The sequence below is a fragment of the Hylobates moloch genome, unplaced genomic scaffold, assembly GCF_009828535.3.
Source record: "Hylobates moloch isolate HMO894 unplaced genomic scaffold, HMol_V3 SCAFFOLD_1, whole genome shotgun sequence".
NCBI lineage: Eukaryota > Metazoa > Chordata > Mammalia > Primates > Hylobatidae > Hylobates > Hylobates moloch.
Genome location: NW_026652276.1, coordinates 39,030,450 through 39,044,416, shown reverse-complemented (window position 1 = coordinate 39,044,416; position 13,967 = coordinate 39,030,450). Strand labels below are relative to the sequence as shown.

Below are 13,967 nucleotides of genomic sequence, written 5' to 3'. Positions count from 1 at the left end.
TCAAGAACTATGCGAAGATTGCCGAAGCCTCGGTAGCAGATGTGATCAACTGGAAGAAAGGGTATCAGTGATGGAAGATGAAATGAAATGAAGCGAGAAGGGAAGTTTAGAGAAAAAAGAATAAAAAGAAATGAACAAAGCCTCCAAGAAATTTGGGACTATGTGAAAAGACCAAACCTATGTCTGATTGGTGTACCTGAAAATGACAGGGAGAATGGAACCAAGTTGGAAAACACTCTGCAAGATATTATCCAGGAGAACTTCCCCAATCTAGCAAGGCAGGCCAACATTCAGATTCAGGAAATACAGAGAACGCCACAAAGATACTCCTCGAGAAGAGCAACTCCAAGACACATAATTGTCAGATTCACCAAAGTTGAAATGAAGGAAAAAATGTTAAGAGCAGCCAGAGAGAAAGGTCGGATTACCCACAAAGGGAAGCCCATCAGACTAACAGCTGATCTCTCAGCAGAAACTCTACAAGCCAGAAGAGAGTGGGGGCCGATATTCAACATTCTTAAAGAAAGGAATTTTCAACCCAGAATTTCATATCCAGCCAAACTAAGCTTCACAAGTGAAGGAGAAATAAAATACTTTACAGACAAGCAAATGCTGAGTGATTTTTGTCACCACCAGGCCTGCCCTAAAAGAGCTCCTGAAGGAAGCACTAAACATGGAAAGGAACAACCGGTACCAGCCACTGCAAAAACATGCCAAATTGTAAAGACCACCGAGGCTAGGAAGAAACTGCATCAACTAATGAGCAAAATAACCAACTAACATCATAATGACAGGATCAAATTCACACGTAACAATATTAACTTTAAATGTAAATGGGCTAAATGCTCCAGTTAAAAGACACAGACTGGCAAACTGGATAAGGAGTCAAGACCCATCAGTGTGCTGTATTCAGGAAACCCATCTCACGTGCAGAGACACACACAGACTCAAAATAAAGGGATGGAGGAAGATCTGTCAAGCAAATGGAAAACAAAAAAAGGCAGGGGTTGCAATCCTAGTCTCTGATAAAATAGACTTTAAACCAACAAAGATCAAAAGAGACAAAGAAGGCCATTACATAATGGTAAAGGGATCAATTCAACAAGAAGAGCTAACTATCCTAAATATATATGCACCCAACACAGGAGCACCCAGATTCATAAAGCAAGTCCTGAGTGACCTACAAAGGGACTTAAACTCCCACACAATAATAATGGGAGATTTTAACACCCCACTGCCAACATTAGACAGATCAACGAGACAGAAAGTTAACAAGGATATCCAGGAATTGAACTCAGCTCTGCACAAAGTGGACCTAATAGACATCTACAGAACTCTCCACCCCAAATCAACAGAATATACATTTTTTTCAGCACCACACCACACCTATTCCAAAATTGACCACATAGTTGGAAGTAAAGCTCTCCTCAGCAAATGTAAAACAACAGAAATTATAACAAACTGTCTCTCAGACCACAGTGCAATCAAACTAGAACTCAGGATTAAGAAACTAAAAACCGCTCAACTACATGGAAACTGAACAACCTGCTCCTGAATGACTATTGGGTACATAATGAAATGAAGGCAGAAATAAAGATGTTCTTTGAAACCACTGAGAACAAAGACACAACATACCAGAATCTCTGGGACACATTCAAAGCAGTGTGTAGAGGGAAATTTATAGTACTAAATGCCCACAAGAGAAAGCAGGAAAGATCCAAAATTGACACCCTAACATCACAATTAAAACAACTAGAAAAGCAAGAGCAAACACATTCAAAAGCTAGCAGAAGGCTAGAAATAACTAAAATCAGAGGAGAACTGAAGGAAATAGAGACACAAAAAACCCTTCAAAAAATTAATGAATCCAGGAGCTGGTTTTTTGAAAAGATCAACAAAATTGATAGGCCACTAGCAAGACTAATAAAGAAGAAAGGAGAGAAGAATCAAATAGACGCAATAAAAAATGAAAAGGGATATCACCACCAATCCCACAGAAATACAATCTACCATCAGAGAATACTACAAACACCTCTATGCAAATAAACTAGAAAATCTAGAAGAAATGGATAAATTCCTCGACAAATACACCCTCCCAAGACTAAATCAGGAAGAAGTTGAATCTCTGAATAGACCAATAACAGGCTCTGAAATTGTGGCAATAATCAATAGCTTACCAACGAAAGAGTCTAGGACCTGATGGATTCACAGCCGAATTCTACCAGAGGTACAAGGAGGAACTGGTACCATTCCTTCTGAAACTATTCCAATTGATAGAAAAAGAGGGAATCCTCCCTAACACATTTTATGAGGCCAGCATCGTCCTGATACCAAAGCCTGGCAGAGACATAACCAAAAAAGAGAATTTCAGACCAATATCCTTGATGAACATTGATGCAAAAATCCTCAATAAAATACTGGCAAACCGAATCCAGCAGCACATCAAAAAGCTTATCCACCATGGTCAAGTGGGCTTCATCCCTGGGATGCAAGGCTGGTTCAACATACGCAAATCAATAAATGTAATCCAGCATATAAACAGAACCAGAGACAAAAACCACATGATTATCTCAATAGATGCAGAAAAGATGACAAAATTCAACAACCCTTCATGCTAAAAACTCTCAATATATTAGGTATTGATGGGACGTATCTCAAAATAATAAGAGCTATCTATGACAAACTCACAGCCAATATCATACTGAATGGGCAAAAACTGGAAGCATTCCCTTTGAAAACTGGCACAAGACAGGGATGCCCTCTTTCACCACTCCTATTCAACATAGTGCTGGAAGTTCTGGCCAGGGCAATCAGGCAGGAGTAGGAAATAAAGGGTACTCAATTAGGAAAAGAGGAAGTCAAATTGTCCCTGTTTGCAGATGACATGATTGTATATCTAGAAAACCCCATTGTCTCAGCCCAAAATCTTCATAAGCTGATCAGCAACTTCAGCAAAGTCTCAGGATACAAAATCAATGTACAAAAATCACAAGCATTCTTGTACACCAATCACAGACAAACAGAGAGCCAAATCATGAGTGAACTCCCCTTCACAATTGCTTCAAAGAGAATAAAATACCTAGGAATCCAACTTACAAGGGATGTGAAGGACCTCTTCAAGGAGAACTACAAACCACTGCTCAATGAAATAAAAGAGGATACAAACAAATGGAAGAACATTCCATGCTCATGGGTTGGAAGAATCAATATCGTGAAAATGGCCATACTGCCCAAGGTCATTTATAGATTCAATGCCATCCCCATCAAGCTACCCATGACTTTCTTCACAGAATTGGAAAAAACTACTTTAAAGTTCATATGGAACCAAAAAAGAGCCCGCATCGCCAAGTCAATCCTAAGGCAAAAGAACAAAGCTGGAGGCATCACGCTACCTGACTTCAAACTATACTACAAGGCTACAGTAACCAAAACAGCACGGTACTGGTACCACAACAGAGACATAGATCAATGGAACAGAACAGAGCCCTCAGAAATAATGCCACATATCTACAACTATCTGATCTTTGACAAACCTGACAAAAACAAGCAATGGGGAAAGGATTCCCTATTTAATAAATGGTGCTGGGAAAACTGGCTAGCCATATGTAGAAAGCTGAAACTGGATCCCTTCCTTACACCTTATACAAAAATTAATTCAAGATGGATTAAAGACTTACATGTTAGACCTAAAACCATTAAAATCCTACAAGATAACCTAGGCAATACCATTCAGGACATAGGTGTGGGCAAGGACTTCATGTCTAAAACACCAAAAGCAATGGCAACAAAAGCCAAAATTGACAAATGGGGTCTAATTAAACTAAAGAGCTTCTGCACAGCAAAAGAAACTACCATCAGAGTGAACAGGCAACCTACAGAATGGGAGAAAATTTTTGTAACCTACTCATCTGACAAAGGGCTAACCTCCAGAATCTACAATGAACTCCAACAAATTTACAAGAAAAAAAAACAAACAACCCCATCAAAAAGTGGGCAAAGGACATGAACAGACACTTCTCAAAAGAAGACATTTATGCAGCCAAAAGACACATGAAAAAATGCTCATCATCACTGGCCATCAGAGAAATGCAAATCAAAAACACAGTGAGATACCATCTCACACCAGTTAGAATGGCCATCATTAAAAAGTCAGGAAACAACAGGTGCTGGAGAGGATGTGGAGAAATAGGAACACTTTTACACGTTGGTGGGACTGTAAACTAGTTCAACCATTGTGGAAATCAGTGTGGTGATTCCTCAGGGATCTAGAAGTAGAAATACCATTTGACCCAGCCATCCCATTACTGGGTATATACCCAAAGGACTCTAAATCATGCTGCTATAAAGACATGCACACGTATGTTTATTGCGGCACTATTCACAATAGCAAAGAGTTGGAACCAACCCAAATGTCCGACAACGATAGACTGGATTAAGAAAATGTGGCACATATACACCATGGAATACTATGCAGCCGTAAAAAATGATGAGTTCATGTCCTTTGTAGGGACATGGATGGAACTGGAAAACATCATTCTCAGTAAACTACCGCAAGGACAAAAAACCAAACACCGCATGTTCTCACTCATAGGTGGGAACTGAACAATGGGAACTCATGGACACAGGAAGGGGAACATCACACTCCGGGGACTGTTGTGGGGTGGGGTGGGGGGGAGGGACAGTATTAGGAGATATACCTAATGCTAAATGACGAGTTAATGGGTGCAGCAAACCAACATGGCACATGGATACATATGTAACAAACCTGCACATTGTGCACATGTACCCTAAAACCTAAAGTATAATAATAAAAAAAAAGATCCTGTCTCAAGTAAATAAATACATACATAAAAAAAAAAACAAATCTTATTAGTAGGTGTGTATAGGGAGCTACCTAACAGTCCAAAAAGAAAGATTGTTTGTCTTAATTAATGGCAGATGGGATGATTGGATGAATATTTGAGTACCGAATCAATAAAGTTGATTTTGTAATTATTTTGCTTATTTTCTTATATTGGATCATGACCAACTTGATGGCAAAGTCTATATTATAATAATTGTGGTAACCAACATGTTCTGAGCATTTGCCAAATATAAGGCACTATTGAGTGCCTTTTGTGCATTATCTCATTTAGTGCTCTCAACAACCCTATGAGGTAGGAAGTATTATCATCATCTTACAGACAAAGAACAGCTCAGAGAGGTAAAGTAACCTGCTGAAAGTCACACAGATAGTAAATGCAAAGAGATTTGAAGTGAAAAGAGTAAAATTTAAAATTAGGTGGCAAAGGAGATCATGAAACATTTAGATATGTATAGCACAGAACATTACTGTTTTGTGGAAGTTTCCTGATTTGGGCACATTGTAGGTTATGAAAATAATTTTTATTGATACTTATTGAGCATATACTATGTGCTAGGCATTCTAAGCCCTTGACATAGGTTAGATTATTTAATTTTCACAACGGTCCTGTGAGACATCATTATGTTCATTCTTATAGAGGAAGAAAGTGATGCACAAACATAGGCTGACTTGTTTAAGAAAGTGACAGAGCAGGGATTAGAGTCCAAGTAATTTGGCTCCAGCACTCCTGCACTACTTAATACATTTGTGTGTTGTATTAGTAAATAAATACTGTACAAATGGTGAGATAGGCCAGACGCTGGTGTCTCAATAAAGCAAACTCAACCATGAAAATGACTCAGCTTGAGATTTAATTAATATTGTTTCTATGTGTGAGGATATTTCTTTTTATGGCCTTTGGCAGTGAAATGATCTAAGCGTTTTTATAGAATGTATAAAATGTGGCTTTTTTTGTATGTTAAATACTTTATGACCTTGAGTTTACTGATGCTGATGAAGCTCCTCTTTTCCTCTTTTTGCCCACTGAAGATCCATTTTATTTATGCACACAGTTAAAGCCATTGTAGTGTAGTGGAAACAGCACATATTGGATTCATGTATTCTTACATTTTAATTCCAGCATTATCCTTTACTAGCTGTGTGACTGGGCAAATTATACATCTTTAGAACTTCCCTTTTCTAACCTGTAAAATGGGGAAAATCAAATCTTCTTCATTGCATAGTTGTAAGGAGTAAATGGGATGATATATTTTTTAAATGCCTGCTGTACTACTTAGTGTATGGCAGATGTTCAAAAAATTGTGAGTGCTTTACTTCTTAATAAATGAAACACCTCCAAATTTAAGTACTTTTTTTCCCTTATAGTTGCTCAATTTTGTAGGTGAACTCTGTGCTTGCCAAACATTTGGTAGCCAGACCTTTAGAATTTGAACCAGATACGATAGAGTTCCTAAATAAAATATGCATTAGGAGAGAAATGCATTAATTCTTTATGGTGTTGTGTGACTGTTTTGTGTCTTTTGCCAAGAGATAATTCTCTGCTGTATTGGAGAGGAACAGTGATAAGGAAAACTTCAGCTACTTGTGTTTCTGGAGTTCTATCTTGAATGGATAAATGAATGAATAAATGAATCACATTCTAGTTGGACATGTAAAAAAGCAAATAGTGAAACTCTTGAGAAAATTTCTCACAAAAGGTAGCTCTTTTTCTAAAATATTTCCTTCTGATTTCTCAGTAATGATGTAGAGAGCCGTAGTTTACAAGCTGATTTTAGAACTGTATATTAATAGAAAAAGCAAATACACAAAAGGTCAGTAGTCCCTGCATATTTTGGGAACATTCTTTTAGATTTTGATTTGTGGTGTAATGCTTTTATTTCGGGGAAGTAAGTTCCTTGAGTTCCCTTTAACCAAGAGCAGTACTTAAGCAATGATATTTAATGACTACATAACTGAGACTCCTAAATCACATGTTGAAATCTGACTGACATAAGGAAGTATTGAGGAGGCAAAGGAAAAGAATTGAGCATCATTTTTTTGAGATACAGTCAATATACTTAAAACTTTCCAAGGGATCATAGTTTTTTTCAACTCAGCTTTATTGAAATGTCACAAAGCATTAAAATACACAGATTTTAAGTGTCAAATGTGATGATTTTGATACACGCAAACATTTGTATAAACGCTACTTTAGTCAAGAAATGGAAAATTTCCATCACCTAGGAAAGTTCCCTCTGTGCCCCTTTGCATTCAGTCCTCCCAGAGGCAGCCATGTTGTCTAATTTCTGTTACCATAGACTGCTCTAGAACTGCATATAAGTGATATCAGGCTGGTCGAGGTGGCTCAACCTATAATCCCAGCACTTTGGGAGGCCAAGGTGGGAGGATCACTTGAGGCCAGGAGTTTGAGACCGTAACAAGACCCTGTCTCTACAAAAAATACAAAAATTAACCAGGCGTGATAGCTATAATCCCAGCTACTTGGAATGCTGAGGCAGGAGGATTCCTTGGGCTCAGGAGTTTGAGGCCATAGTGAACCGTGGTTTTGCCACTGCACTCTGGCCTGGGTAACAGAGTGAGAACCTGTCTTATAAATAAATAAATAAATATACAAATAAATACATGAATAAATAAATAAGTGATATGTGCTTTGATGCCTAACATCTTTTGCTCAATAGATTTTTGAAAAATTTTTTTGTCATTGTAAGTATCAATAGTTCATTTTTATTCCTGGAATAGTATTCCATTTTATGAATGTACAACAATTTGTTTATCCGTTAACTTGATAGAATTTTTGTTTTCAGCTTTGGGCTATTATAAACAAAGTTTCCATAAACATTTTTGTGCAAGTGTTTTTGTGGATATTTGTATTCATTTATCTGGGAGAGGAATGGCTGGGCTGTTTGATATGTGTATATTTAACTTAAACTTTTCTAAGTGGTGATCCTATTTCATACTGCCACCAGTAATGTATGAGAGTTACAGTTACTGCACGTCTTCACTAACATAATATAGTTTTTCTACTTTTAGCCATTCTAGTGGGTATATAATAGTATCTTATTTGGTTTTAATTTGCATTTCTCTGGATAACTAATGATATTGATCACAGATTAGGATGCCGTTTGACCATTTGTGTATTCCCTTTTGTGAAGTGTCCAAGCTTTTTGCCCATTTTTAAATTGAATTGTCTTTTTGTTATTGATTTGTAGGAGATCTGTATGTTTTTCATACAAGTCCCTGAGAATATTTTCAGCCAGTGTGGTTTGTCTTTCCATTTTCTTTTTTCTTTAGAGTCTCACTCTGTCACCAGAATATAGGTTTCACAAGTGCAGAGATTTTCATCTTTTCGTTTACTAATGGCACGTGTCACTCAGTGGCATGATCATAGCTCACTCCAGTCTTGACTTCCTGTGCTCAAGAATTCCTCCAATCTCAACCTCCTGAGTAACTGGGACTGCTGGCATGCGCAACCACACCCAGCTAATTTTTTTCTATTTTTCGAAGAGATGGGATCTCACTATGTTGCTTAGGCTGGTCTCGAATTCCTGGGCTCAAGCGATTCTCTCACAGCAGCTTCCCAAAGTGCAGGGGTTACAGTCGTGAGCCACTGCACCCAGCCTCCATTTTCTTAATACTGTCTTTCGATGAGTAAAAGTTTTAAATTTTGATTAATACCAGTTATCTTTTTTTCTTTTTCAGTTTATGATTTTTTTGTCCTAGCTAAGAAACCTCTCTTTATCCCCAGGTAGCAAAGTTATTCAGTCTAGTCTTGTCTTTCTTGTCTGTCTTGTCTTGTCTTGTCCTGTCTTTTTTCTTTTCTTTCCTTTCCTTTCCCTTCCCCTTCCCCTTCCCCTCCCCTTTCCCCTTCATCCCCATCCCTCCCCTCCCTCCTCCCTCCCCTCCCTCCTCCTCCCCTCCCTCCCCCCCCCTCCTCCCTCCCCCCCCTCCCTCCTCCCCCCCCCTCCCCCCCCCCCCCCCCCCCTTCCCTCCCCCCCTCCCTCCCTCCCTCCCTCCTCCCCTCCCTCCCTCCCCTCCCCCTCCCCCCCCTCCCCTCCCTCCCTCCCCCCCCCCCCCCCTTCCCTGTCCTGTCCTGTCCTGTCCTGAGACAGTCTTGCTTTATTGCTCAGGCTGGAGTGCAGTAGCATTATCTTGGCTCACTGCAACCTCCGCCTCCTGGGTTCAAGCAATTTTCATGCCTCAGCCCCCCGAGTAGCTGGGACTACAGGCTCGTATCACCACACCTGGCTAATTTTTGTATTTTTAGTAGAGATGGGGTTTCACCATGTTGGCCAGGCTGGTCTCAAACCCCTGACCTCAGGTGATCCGCCTGCCTCGGGCTCCCAAAGTGCTGGGATTACTGGCGTGAGCCACTGTGTCTGGTGTATTTTCTTCTAGAAAATTTGGGTTTCAGTTTTTATGTTTACGTTAATGATACATTTCCAATTTGATTTCATTTGTGCATGTTACACTTATTCTTAATTTATGGAACAAATATTTATTGAGCACAGTCTCAGTACCAGCCACTATTTAAGGTACTGGTGTTCTTTAGTAAACAAACAAATGAAAATCTCTGCACTTGTGAAACTATATTCTGGGGAAATGACAAAAAATAAACTGATAAGGAAATTATACAGCATGATGAAAGGTGGTCAAGGATCATGGTGGAGGGAACATGATAAGGTAAGGTAAAGGGGTGGTGAGGTTTCTGGTTTTAAGAAGGAGTAAAAATAGGCCTTATTGAGAATATGTCATTTAAAAAATGACTTGAGGTGGGGTTGTGCATGATCAGTCCTTCAACACTAGAAAGATGGCAGAGCAAGAGCAGAGAAAAATCCCTTTGGTTCCAGAAAATCTCCTGAAAAAGAGGAAGGCTTATCAAGCCCTCAAAGCCACTCAGGCAAAGCAGGCACTTTTGGCCAAGAAGGAGCAGAGGAAAGGAAAAAGGCTCAGGTTTAAGCGACTGGAATCATTCCTACATGATTCCCGGAGGCAGAAATGTGACAAGGTGCGTCTCAGACGACTAGAAGTGAGACCTCATGCCTTGGAATTGCCAGATACACATGCCACGGCCTTTGTTGTACACATCAAAAAGATTAATGGCATGAGTTTACTGGTGGAGAGAACCATTGTAAGACTTCGCCTGAAGAAAGTCTTTAGTGGTGTCTTTGTAAAAGTCAACTCCCAGAACCTAAAAATGCTGCTTATAGTGGAAACTTATGTGACCTGGGGATTTCCAAATCTGAAGTCTGTGTGGGAACTCACTTTGAAAAGTGAACAAGCCAAGGTCAAGAGTAAGACCATCCCTCTGACAGACAACACAGTGATTGAGGAGCACCTGGAGAAGTTTGGTGTCATTTGCTTGGAAGACCTCATTCATGAAATTGCCTTCCCAGGGAAGTGTTTCCAGGAGATCTCATAGTTCTTGCGCCCTTTCCACCTTTCGGTGACCCATCATGCTCAGGCTGGAGTGCAGTAGTGCGATCTCGGCTCACTGCAACCTCCACTATATACCAGAAATATAGTGGGCTTCCTCAAGGAGGTGGGCTCACATGGCTATCGGGGTGAATGCATCAGTCAGCTCATCTGCCAGCTGAACAAGACCCAGAATATTTGAAAGCACAGTGCAGTGGAAGCATGTGTTATTGTTTTGGGGGAAATTATCATCAGGTATCTTCAGAGAAGATTATTCCCTGCCTTATCTTCAAAAATTGGAAAGGAAGGGTTAAAGAAAATATAGTAGCTTATGTTCATGGCAAGCACCTCTCATCACAGTCCAGTTCTAAGGAAAAATTCCAGTGTTTTCTATATTGGCTGCTGCCTCATCAGAAATCAGCACATGCCATGGAAGAAGGAGTCCTGCTTTGTTGCATTTTCTATCCTAGGGTTTATTGTTGGTAAATGAGTAACTTAAGCATTTGTACAAGGCTCCCTAAGACTCCCGCAGCAATGGACCAAGCCCAGAGACATAATTTAATCTGGAGAGTCTTGGGGCCTTGTTTTGAAAAGACTTGAAATACACATAAGAAGAAAGGCACACAAATAAATGTTCAGTTGTCAAGAAAAAAAAGACTTGAAGATGAGGGAGTAGCCATTCAGATACCTGGGAAAAGAGTGTTCTGGGTAGAGAAAACAGCCAGTGCAAAGTCCTTAGGGTGGGAGCATGTCTGGCATGTCCCAGGAAACAGCCAGAAGGCCAGTATAGTACAGGGTAACAGTGGACAAGGTTACAGGGATATGGGAGGGCAAATTGTGTAAACTTTTATAAGACATTGTTAAGATTTTGGCTCTTTGAGTGACATGAGAAGCCATTTGACAGTTCTATATACTTAATATACATTTTAAAACAGCACATATGTACTCCTAAATATCACTTAGAGATTTCATAGTATTGATTCTTTAGGTATCTGCTTAATAGGTGTGGAAGCATTTTTTTTTCCTGATAGGCATACTTAATATTATAATGGTTTTGTTATTTCAGAAAGATCCAGATTACCTGAAGCTATGGTTGGACACTTTTGTTTCTAGCTATGAACAGTTTTTAGACGTTGACTTTGAAAAGCTGCCTACCAGGTATGTAGAAACACTAATTTGTTACTCTTGGATGAGTTTTTCATTTTTGGCACAAAGATTTCATTGATGACATATTACAAGGATGGCAATTATGTTACCCTCTTGATACTCATGAATAACCCTATTCTCATAGAGACATAGCTAATTGATGACAATAGTCTTTCTTGATGATGCCAGACCTGGCTTCTAGAAAACTCTGCTTTTCTAGGACACTACCAACTGGTGTTCTGCAACACACTTCATTTCTGACACTAACTACCAGATCCCACAAGTATAAAGGGCAAAGTCCTCCGTAAGACTGCCTTCACTTCAGACATTAGCCACTACAAGTCTTGGGGACCACCCACACTTCAGACCAACTGGCTATAAATTCTGGGTTCTCACACCTCCTCCCCACCTCAAGTTCAGTGACTCACTACACTGACTTGAAAAACTCACTGAAAGCACTATACTTATGATTACAGCTTTATTGTAATGAATACACATAGGACAAGGTATGGAAGGGTCTGGAGGCAGAGCTTCCACACCCTCTCTCCATGGAGTCAAGGTGTGTTGCCCTTCCTGAACATCAGCGTGTTCACTAATTAGGAAGCTCTTCAAGTTTTGGGTGTCCAGAGTTTTACTGGAGTCTTACTACATAATTGATTATGTGGTTGAGCTCAATTTCCCTCTTCCTAGGAGAATAAGTGGTGGTGAGGCTGAAAGTTCCAGCCCTCTAATTAATGCTTGTTCTTTCTTTTTCTTCTTTTTTTTTTTTTCTTTTTTTTTTGAGAAGGAGTATTGCTCTGTCACCAGGCTGTGCAGTAGCACGATCTTGGCTCACTATAACCTCCACCTCCTAAGTTCAAGCAATTCTCCTGCCTCAGCCTCCCGAGTAGCTGGGACTACAGGTGCGCACCACCATGCCTGGCTAATTTTTGTATTTTTAGTAGAGACAGGGTTTCACCATGTTGGCCAGTATGATTTCGATCTCTTGACCTTGTGATCCACCTGCCTCGGCCTCCCAGAGTGCTGGGATTACAGGTGTGAGCCACCGCCCCTTGGCCAATGCTTGGTCTTTCTGATAGGAGCAGCCTTCTATTGAAACTAAGGGCTTACCTTGAGTCACTTCATTTGCATAGACTCAGGTGTAATCCATAGGGCTTATTATGAAGAACAAAAGATATTCTGAATATCACTCAGAAAATCTCAAGAGTTTTTGAAGCCATGTGCCAGAAAACTGAGACAAAGACCAGATATGTATTCTTTATTATACAATAGGCATGTGAGTTGAAACTTATTTTCATTCCTGGCCTTACAGTAGGACCTTAGAAAACATCTTAGAGGAGGTGAAGTGTTTAGATTTTTAGGAACTAGATTTAAAAATCATAAAATGGAAAAATTCAAATTTATGGAAAAGTACTACTGAAAGTACAAATCTTTCATTTTTCCACCCACCACCACTCCCCACTTTCATACCATTTCCCAGGCCCACTTTTCAGATAAAGTTTTTTCTATATCTTAAGCTATCTTGAAGGCCTAATAGTTGTTCAGTAAGAGAGATTGGCTGGGGTAAAATGCAAGAAAAATGGGGAGAGGCATCTAGCCACAAAAGGAGTGCCAGTTTAAGATAAGTGTTGGCCGGGTGCAGTGGCTCACATCTGTAGTCCCAGCACTTTGGGAGGTTGAGGCAGGCAGATTACTTGAGCCTAGGAGTTTGAGACCAGCCTGGGCAACATGGCGAAACCCTGTTTCTACAAATAATTAAAAATGATGGTGTGCACCTGTAGTCCCAGTTGCTTGGCAGGCGGAGGTGGGAGGTGGGAGGATCGATTTGGCCTAGACAGTTGAGGCTGTAGTGTGCTGTGATCATGCCACTGCGCTCCAGCCTGGGTGACAGAGTGAGACCCTGTCTCAAAAAAAAAAAAAAATGTATTGAGGGGAGAAGGGAGGAATGGTTGGTGGTTAATGATGAGAAAGAGTATCTGGAGAATTAAATCTTCAAGGAGGAAAAGTGTTTGCATTTTGGGGATAGAGGTAGGCAATCAGAAGTAGTAAAGGAGAATTGAGTCTAGAGAATCAAATAGGGGCCAGATCATGAGGTACCATGCATGCAATACAAATGGACTTTGACTTTTTTGTTGTTGTTATGGAAAATAGGAGTGCAACTGAAAAATTTTCTGTGTAGTGTCTTGATCAAGTTTGTGTTTCAAAGTCACTTTAGTGGCTGGTGGAGAGGGTTGAGACTGAAGGCAAGGAGCCCAGTTAAGAGGTAACTGTGATAATCCAGAGACGTCGCTAGAGCTTTGGACCAGGATACTGAACTCAAGTAAGGATGTGAGTGTACTAAAAAAAGTCTAGTACTTCATTGTTTATAAATCCAGTTTCAGATGTCTTCCTTATTAGAATATTATTCATGTTAGGTTTATAAAGTTTAGGGAGTATTAAATCTTGACCTTTTCTCAAAATAAAATTATTTATTACTAATTTTTACCAACAAAATAATATTCTTATGATTTGTGCTTAGAAGTACTTCTGTTTTAATAATTTATAG

General features: G+C 39.8%; 2 protein-coding genes across 6 annotated transcripts in view; both read left to right on the top strand.

Annotated features, from left to right (window-relative positions):
* NBEAL1 (neurobeachin like 1) overlaps positions 1-13,967 on the top strand; it is a 212,068-nt gene that overhangs the window by 21,948 nt on the left and 176,153 nt on the right. For all 5 annotated transcript variants that reach the window (XM_058439532.1, XM_032754888.2, XM_058439546.1 and 2 more), the window contains exon 3: positions 11,343-11,434. In XM_058439532.1, the coding sequence (XP_058295515.1) occupies positions 11,343-11,434 (92 nt within the window). The remainder of the gene's footprint in view (positions 1-11,342; positions 11,435-13,967) is intronic.
* On the top strand, positions 9,672-10,243 carry LOC116810419 (ribosomal protein uL30-like). The gene is made up of 2 exons (XM_032754889.1): positions 9,672-10,091; positions 10,202-10,243. The coding sequence occupies exons 1-2, from the start codon at positions 9,672-9,674 to the stop codon at positions 10,241-10,243; spliced, it is 462 nt and encodes a 153-aa protein (XP_032610780.1).

What these genes read in the sequence shown, in the direction of transcription:
- LOC116810419 (XM_032754889.1), top strand. Translation starts at nt 9,672, where the DNA reads ATGGCAGAGCAAGAGCAGAGAAAAATCCCTTTGGTTCCAGAAAATCTC. An exon ending in TGGAAACTTATGTGACCTGG is followed by an intron (nt 10,092 to 10,201) that starts GGATTTCCAAAT and finishes TGAGGAGCACCT; the next exon opens with GGAGAAGTTTGGTGTCATTT.